Raw genomic sequence first — 8,931 nt, 5'->3', positions numbered from 1 at the left:
TATGCATAAGGATACGGTGTGTAATTACATGAGCACATGCTACCTTTTTCCCCCCAGAACCCCCTTCCCTCAGCTCCTGTATATGCCCACAGTCCCTTCCCCCATCCAATGCTGTTCGTATCCACCAGCCACTTCTCACAAGCTTCCATTCCCTCTACATCTGCTTCCCCTGAAAACTCTGGTTCCTGTTCTGCCTCCCTCTTCTCTCCTCACTACCCTCTGGGTCTTGCAACCTACTCTCCCCTTGTGCTTTCCAGTCAGGCAGGTGCCTCCTTCACCTCCTCGTTGCCTGGATGCCAGCAGAGGGTCCATTGAAAGTACAGAAGTGACAGTCCCCCTGCTCTCACTTCCAACACCCAGAGGCCCCCCAGCACGTAGAAACATCAGTTATATATATCAGCCCCTGAGATGGAATATACTCACTTGTTCTGTGAAGATGAAACAGGCATTGTGCAGTCACATGTCAGAGCTGTGAAGGGATGGAGCATGAACGTAAGAATCATGAACATTAACACCCAAGGTCCATCTAGTCCAATATCCTGTCTTTGACAGTGGCTAAAACCAGAAGTTTCAGAGAAAGGTGTAAGACTCCTGAAGTAGCAGATGTGGGATAATCTGCCTGCCCCACATATGCTCATCCTGGTCTCTGATAATTAGAGATTAGTTTAAACCCTTAGCCAGGGGGTTTAAAATCCCTTCCAAACATTCATTGACATTTAATTATAACAACTCCACAAATTCTTAATATCCATATAAATATTCAATCTCTTTTTGAATCTAACTAAATTCTTGGCCACAATGACTTCCTGTAGCAAGGAGTTCCACCATTTACATTTACCATCACGCATGTGAGAAAGTATTTCGTTTTTATCTGTTTTGAATTTCCCACCGTTAACTTCCACTGAAATTCCCACAGATCTTGTGTTATGACACCAGGAAAACAGATATTCCCTGTCTAATGTCTCTAGACCATTCATTATTTTATATATTTTTAGTATGTCCCCTCTTATTCATTTCCCTTCTAAGGTAAACACTCAATATTTTCAGTCTCTCTTGAGAAGAGGTTTTTTCCAGGCCCTTGATCATTTGTGTCACTTTTCTCTGAACTCCCTCCAGTTCTGCAATATTTTTTTGGAGATAGGGTGATCAGTGTTGCACACAGTTTCCAGATGAGGCAGCACCACTGATTTATATAAAGGCATTCTAATATTTCTGATAATATCTTTTATTCCATTTCTTATCCATTGTAACTTCTTGTTTGCTTTTGTGACCAGCGCTGTGCACTGAGTAGAGGTTTTCATTGAGCTATCTATGGTGATGCTCTAGTCCCTTTCTTGGGTTGACACAGGTACTTTAGAACTTCATAAGGCATATGGGTGGTTTATTTTTTTCCTTTCAATGTCCTTTACTTTGCATTTATCAACCGTAAGTTTCCTCATGCTCGGTACAAATGGAGTCTTCAGAGAATTTAGCTGCCAAATTCTGACAAGATTTGGAGTGTGTGTGAACAGCAATTTCTCAGTGGTTTATAAATTGACCCAGATTGGGTGAATTTTCGCAGAGATGGCCAAAAGCATATTCCTGGCACCAGACTCTGCCCACAGATGCACCAAATTCAAGACATTGTTTCCAAGCATGGAGATGCAGGAGCTCCTCAAGTAAAAAATTGTAAGAATTTTTTTTAACATGGGTAAAACTTATTTTTTTCTAACCTCAGTCTCAAAACCAACAGAACCATTTTAGCTGAAATTTCTCAAAGAAAGAAAGAAAGAAAGAAAGAAAGAAAGAAAGAAAGAAAGAAAGAAAGAAAGAAAGAAAGAAAGAAAGAAAGAAAGAAAGAAAGAAAAAGAAATCAACCTAAGACAGATACCTGGCATGAAAATTTCAGCCCAAACAGTTAAAGTTTTAGCATGGTTACAAGCAACTGAACAAACATGGTCTTATAAGGGGAATTGTAAGGCAACTATATCTATAAGCAGTACTGCCCGCTCTGCATATAATACATTTATCAGAAGGAAAAAACTGCTTTTTGTAGATGATCCACTAATGAAGATCTAAATCCAGACAAGTTTTCAAGGCAATCTTTCAGTGGGGAAAAAAATAGCATAAAATATTTAGGAATAATACTAATCCAATATTTTAAAAACAGTTTGCAAAATGTTCATGAAAAAAGTGCTTAGCTCAGTATTTTACGATTTTATCGATCAATGTAATTTGTTGTTCACGTGCATTTGAGGAATGTTCTGAAATATGGAATCTCAGTCCATCCTAATCAGGACCCATTTATTAAAGAAAACAACCACAGACTATGGACACATACAGAAGGCTTCCACTTAGCTTAAATACTAGTTTTGTCTCTTGTCTACCAGTGACAGGACCCAATCTAGAATTATGTGTGGCTCGCAAAGACATCTAGTGACTAAATAATATACTGCAAGTGCACATTATTACATGGGACAGAAAGATGTTAAGGAAAATGCTCATGATCATGAAAATTCTAGGCATTTTAGTGTTAATGATTATTTATACTAGAAGTGTAATATTTGCTGTTGCTGTTTTATCACTGTTTTTTCTACTAAAGTTTCATTTATCTAATTAGGGAGGAGAAATAATATAACTGAATGGTGTAGTGAATAACCACATCATTCAAATAGTGACTTGTCTAAAGTGAACAGTTGGTAAGCAACTCATAGCCTGAAAATTATTTGTCCAAACAATTCAGCAAGTAAAAGAGTAAGGTCTTTTGGAGCAGCTTTTGGACCGCATGAGTTCTTGACATTTTTATGATACAATTTAGATAGGATTTGACACCTTCTTTACCATTGGGCTATGTTTGGACCCTTTGAGTGCTATTGGGTGCTTGCTTTACCCCATTTGAAAACAAAAAATCATTTTGGACCATTTCCTGATATTTTTATAAAACAAATAAACCCTCTTGGGCATTTCTGGGCACTTCTTGGACCTTTTCAAACTCTTAAGCACTGTACTCCTACTCTGGGTACCTTTTTGGCTTGCTTTAGCTCACTTTTTTATGCTATTTCAATGGTTTGGGGAACTTCTTTGGATGAATTTTTGTCATGTTTAACCTTTAAGTAAGTTGAGGCATGTTCTGCTATTAGGGACATTTTGAAGGGAGGTTGGAGCTGGATTTGGGTTTGGTGTTTGGGGACTGATTAAGCCTCTATTTTTAATTATTTTTTTTTAGGGAACAGTGGGAGTCTCTTTTTCTTTTGTGCTGTTTAGGGGTGGTCTTCCAGGCTATTTTTGAAGTTTTTAGTGACTAGCATTTGGTCTTTTTGAACTAGGTTATATGGGCAGGGGGTTTTTGGGGGTGACATCTTCTGGACTGTGTAGCGTGTGTGGATTTGGGAGTATTTTGGGGGTTGATTGTTGGGTTGTATTGCTCAAGACGATTATTGGGGATCACATTGGAGCTGGTGACTAAGCTGACCGTGGAGGATCTCTCTCCATGATGGCTTTTGCATTAACTTGTATGGGGGCTGGTATCTGATTATCTCTTTGACCCATTTTGGGCAGTTTTTAGACCATCTGCCCATCCTGAGGCATTTCTGGACTCTGTTTGGACTCTGACATTTTCTACATCTTTTGGGCCTCTAAATGTAAATGACTGAATTACGTGAATTTCTTTTAGAAAACAGCTTGTGAAACACTAAAAGAGACGGTGACTCATCCTGTGAAATAACTGAGGTTCTTGGAGATGTCTCTCTGTGGGCAGTGCCTCTGCACCTGGGATCGGGGATCTTCATCAGCAGGGCCCATCTGACCACACGTGCACAACTCCCCATCTCACACCATGAGAGGAACATATATAAAATGCTGTGCAGTCGGACTGTCCCCCCTCCCCTTGAGTTCCCTAATGGACATTAGGAGCACGTTGCCATTGATTCGAATGGAGGTCTTGTAAGAAAGCATAGGATAAGGTCGGGGTCCCAAGCTGGAGTTAGATCCCATATGTGAGGGTAAATATTTTTGGAGGTCCTTCAGGAACAGTTTCATGAGTGGGTGGGTGAAGACGGAGTGGCTATCTATCTCATAGTGAAAAGTCATGATGGTTGCCAAATGCACACAAATGGAGCTTCTGGATAACCCCAATTGTTTAAGGTGTAAAATATAGTCCATGATAAGTAGCAATGGAGCGCTTGTTGCCTTGACCTGATTGGAGGTGCACCAGGATTGGAATGTAGTCCAATTGTGGAGGTAAGTGCATCTAGTCGTATCGCGCCTGCTGTTCAAGAGTACTTGTTTAACTGCTTCTAAACAGGTTATTTCTGAATCCTGGAACCATGGAGGAGCCATGCTTTCAGGTGGAGCAGCTGTGGATTGGGATGGAGGATGGATCCTGTGAAAGAAGTTGCAGAGTCGGATGGAGAGAGATTGGCAGGCATACCATCATGTGAATGAGGTAAGTATACCAGATCTGTTGTGGCCATTGCGGAGATATAAGGATGACATGGGCTCAGTACCCTGGGATCTTGTGGAGTACTCGGAACGGAAGGGAGGAAAGGCATAAAGTAGCAGCACGTCCCATGTTATGAGGAATACATATGATCTGTGTCCTAAGCCCACTCTTGAGCAAAATTGAGGGCAGTGGCCATTCTCCAGTGTGGGAAAGAGATGTATGGTGGAGAATCTCCAGCGGTTGAAGATGTGCTGAAGGGCTAACGTATCTAATTACCACTTGTGATCATGGGAGAATCTCCTGCTTAATGAGTCCACGGTGGTGTTCTGGCACCCAGGAAGGTATGTGCCATGTTGGATACACCAGTTCCATAATTTCAGAGCCTCCAAACACAGAGAATGGGAACTCGCTCCACCTTGTCTGTTGCTGTAGAACATGCAGGCAATATTGTCCATCATGATTCTGATAGTGCAATGTGTGATCAGTGGGAGAAAGCATCAGCAGGCATTGGAGGTTGATGTGTAGGGTGGATTCGGTTAAGGGCCATCTGCACTGCACTGTATGAGGCAACCGATTAAGGAGGCATCAATTGTTAGAATCGTGGATGGCACTGGTTGAAGAAAAGGGACCCCAACACAGATGTTCTTGAACTGTGTCCACCAGAGGGGTGAGTCCTTGACCTTAATAAGCAGGGATAGGAGCTTGGGAAGGCTATGTCTGTGAGGTACATAGACTGTACATAGCCAAGCCTGGAGCCAAGCCTCATGTATAACCATGTGTACTTCACCACGAACATGACCATTGCCATGTGGTTGAGTAGCTGGAAACATGTCCTGTCTAAGACGTGAGGGCAGATTCTCTCCTTGGATACAAAATTGACTGTAAACTCCAGTGTTGCATGGTTGTTAGTGTAGATTTCTCTAGGTGTATGCAAAGGCTGAAGCTCAAGAAAAGGTCCATTGTCATTTGGACGGCATACAGGGCATCAGTTTTGGATGTGGCCTTGAGGAGACAGTCATCTAAGTATGGAAAGATGACAATGCCCTCGTTGCGTAGGTAGGCAGCCACTACCGCAAGGACATAGAGCGCACATGAGGGGCTGTCGAGACTCCGAAGGGCAGAACTTTGTATTGAGAGAAACCAATCCCCATGATGAATCAGAGGAACCATATGTGGGCAGGGTGTATTGTGATAAATAAATAATGGGAGTACAAACCCTTCCCTCTGTGCTGGGATAGGACTGGCTTTATGGCTCCAGTTCCATTCTCGTAGTATGGGTTTGTGAGAAGGGTCCTTGAAAGGGGACTGGGAAAGAGAGGGGAGGTGACAGAGAGAGGAAAGGGATGGAGTATCCTTCCTTGATGATCTCTAGGACCCACTTGTCTGAGGTAATTAGCTGCCATGATGGAAAGAAAGGGGCTGGGCGGTCGCCAGACTGGTGGGATGTCAGAGAGATGGTGCTTGTGACTGGAACAGGAGGAGGCTTTTCGGGGCCCCAACCACCCCTTCAAAATTATTGTTTGGTCGAACATGCATGAGAGGTAGCCCCTTGAAGAGTCGTATATCTGCGCTTGGTAGGGGGCTTCTGTCAACGGTGTTGAGTATCGTAGTGTCACTGGAGAGTGTATTGTGGTGGTTGGGGTCATGAGGGAAGTTGGTATTTCCCCAGGTATCTCTTTGGCACTGGTGTGTAAATACTGAGAGAGCAGAGAGTTGCTCGAGAGTCCTTAAGGGAGTGTGGAGATTCAGTAATTTGGGACCTTCAGAGAGTGGGTTCTCAATGGTGGTTTATACCTCCTTAGGAAGGCCAGAGAGGTGCAGCCATGACACTTATCTCATGACCACAGCAATTGTAATAGAATGGGCAGCAGTATCCACAGAGTCCAAAGAGTCTTGTAAACTGTACAGGCTGAGAGGTGTCCTTCAGACAAGAGGGCCTGGAGTTGCTCTTTTTTGTCCTGAGGAAGGTCTTGGTAGGAAAGTCTGTATTTTATAATAGTTCAGATAATTGTACTTGTTCATGAGAGCCTCATAATTGGATATTTAGAATTGTGGATAGTGAAGCTGTGTAGAGGATGACTTTTGTGCCAGTCCCAAGTATGAGAGTGTAAAGTAGTACTCCTCCTCCTCTGCATCGCTGGGGAAGGACAGTGCCATCTTCAGAAGGGAAAAGGAAGAATGGTGTGATTCCGGAGAGGAGGGCAGAAGTGGAGGGAGGTTGTGTCTGAGTAGTGTTGACTCAGGCATATCTGATACAAGTACGTCTTTGGGGTATCTGAATTCTTAGAGAGGAGGGAGGAGCATCATCAGCATCTGCACAGGTATCAGTGCTGAGGGAGAGGTGCATTCTCTTGAGCAGCCAGCAGATGGAGTTGAAGACTTGCTTCGGGTGTAGGACTTTCTCAATGCTGAGGACTTGATTGGTGCTGAGGGTTTGCTTGGTGCTGAAATGGATGTCAGCGCTGGTAAAGCTGTCGATGCCGGTGCCGTAGTGCTCAAAGTTGGTCTGGTTGGGCGGTTGGCACCGTTCTTGAAGGTCTCGTGTCTCAGTCTCCAGTGCCAAGAGATGGTGCTGACACGTGTAGGTCTGACTGGTTAGGGTCTTTAGACCTTTATCTAGCTCTGGCATCGGAGGTACTCAGACAGTCCCTGGAGCTATGTGCCCTCTTGGAAGATGTCAAGGCAATTGATCTCGCAATTGATCTCAATTGTTCTGCCCCCCACTCCTGTACCCCATCTCCACAGACCAGGGGCGGGACATGACCGGGCTCAGGTCGGAGCTTGCTAGCAGCAGCTGCTGTCTCAACTTGCTGATCTACTTAAAAAGGCAGTATACTAAGAGTGGGGTCAGCATACTTAACGGGCCAATGCACGTCTCTCTCACACATGGCATATGTCCCTCTCTCACTCACACACACACACACCCCGATTTCTACTGGCGCCGGTGGGTGCTCGACCTCCCTTTGCCCCCCGGCCCCATCCCGACTCCACCCCTGCCCCGCCCCCTCCCATCTCCATTCCAACCCGTTCCCCAAAGCCCCCACCCCCATCTCGGCCCCCTCCCTGCCCCATTCCGACTCCTACCCCAAATCCCCGCCTCCTCCCCAGATCGCCCCACATTCCCGCTCCTCCCCCTCCCTCTCAGAGCTTGCTATAGCTGGTTGACGGCGGCAAGCGCTGGGAGGTAGGTAGAGAAGCAGGGACACAGTGCGCTCAGGGGAGGAGGCAGAGGTGAGGTGGGGCGGGGAGCTTTGCTGCCGGTGGGTGTTAATTTTTCCCCGTGGGTGCTCCAGCCCTGGAGCATCCATGGAGTCAGCGCACACACACACACACACACACTGTGTGTGTCTCTGTCTCTCTCTGCCATGCTGTGTCTCCTTCCTCCATTCCTGCTGCCTTGTAGAGTGTGAGGCTACATTAACAACAATGTGTTAACCCTTGCGGCTCAGCGAGTTCATCATTTAGCAGTAAGGCATTCCCTGGGAAATATTCCACCCTCTGACTCCACCACCTCAACCAAGCTTCACAATCATCACTGCTGTGTACAGTATTAAATTGTTTGTTTAAAACATATACTATGCGTGCGTGTGTGTGTGTAGTCTTTTGTCCAGCGAAAAAAAATTCCTTGGAACCGTACCTCTCTCCCTCCCATTTACATTAATTCTTTTGGGGAAATCAGATTCACTTAACATCATTTTGCTTAAAGTAGCATTTTTCAGGAACATAACTACAGCGTGAAGTGAGGAGTTCCTGTATTGATAATTGTACTTGGAGCTTTGGAAAAGCAGGAGATAAACAAGATATTGTGGATGTGAACTGATCAGAAGCCCTCAAGCAGAGTCCTTTCAAAAGCTAAATAAAACTGCTACTGCCTACCACTAGCTGCAAATCCCTTCTCTGCTACATCTCAAGGTGACTGATCTCATCAAATTCCAACAAATCTCAATTATATATGACTCCTCGACTTCTTGCCCTACAGTTGTGGCCACTTTGCAACCCCTGCTAATATTGAGCAATTTCAGTAGATATAACCAACTTCCTTTGTATTTAGCAAGGTGAGTGGTATCCTCCCTCCTGGTTGAGTCAAACTCTGATGCAAGAGTATGTTACACATGCATTATGCTGCAGGATTTCATTAGACTTGAGAATGGCAATTTTATCTGACAATATTTCCATAAGTGACTTAGAAGTTTTGTGGGTTTTTAGAATCTAGACTGACTTGGGAGTTATTTTGAAGGGGCTGACTGCACAGAAAAAATACTTTAATAATCCTGAATATTTAATAAGATACCTTACTTGAATTATTGATCTTATTCTATAGTAGTGACATCCTATCTCCTGGCAGGTTAGCCATACAAACTCAACAAATGGTGGAAGAATAAAAGAGTTATTTAAAACCAATTATTGTAGTATACTGTATTTACAGTAACAAAGTCCACCAAAATGGATATAAGAAAAGGAGGTATCAGATTTTTTTTGTTACTGTTCCAAAGCTGGATTCGAAAATTGGA

The 8,931-nt window shown here is 44.0% G+C and overlaps 1 protein-coding gene across 4 annotated transcripts in view; it reads left to right on the top strand.

Annotated features, from left to right (window-relative positions):
• LOC140895616 (OX-2 membrane glycoprotein-like) overlaps positions 1 to 7,563 on the top strand; it is a 135,998-nt gene extending 128,435 nt beyond the window's left edge. For all 4 annotated transcript variants that reach the window (XM_073305754.1, XM_073305763.1, XM_073305783.1 and 1 more), the window contains one exon: positions 4,283 to 7,563. In XM_073305754.1, the coding sequence (XP_073161855.1) occupies positions 4,283 to 4,366 (84 nt within the window). In that variant the 3' untranslated portion in view covers positions 4,367 to 7,563. The remainder of the gene's footprint in view (positions 1 to 4,282) is intronic.
• Positions 7,564 to 8,931: the final 1,368 nt, after the last annotated feature.

The sequence above is a fragment of the Lepidochelys kempii genome, chromosome 1 (assembly GCF_965140265.1).
Source record: "Lepidochelys kempii isolate rLepKem1 chromosome 1, rLepKem1.hap2, whole genome shotgun sequence".
Classification (NCBI taxonomy): domain Eukaryota; kingdom Metazoa; phylum Chordata; order Testudines; family Cheloniidae; genus Lepidochelys; species Lepidochelys kempii.
This window is presented reverse-complemented; position numbering and strand designations above follow the sequence as displayed.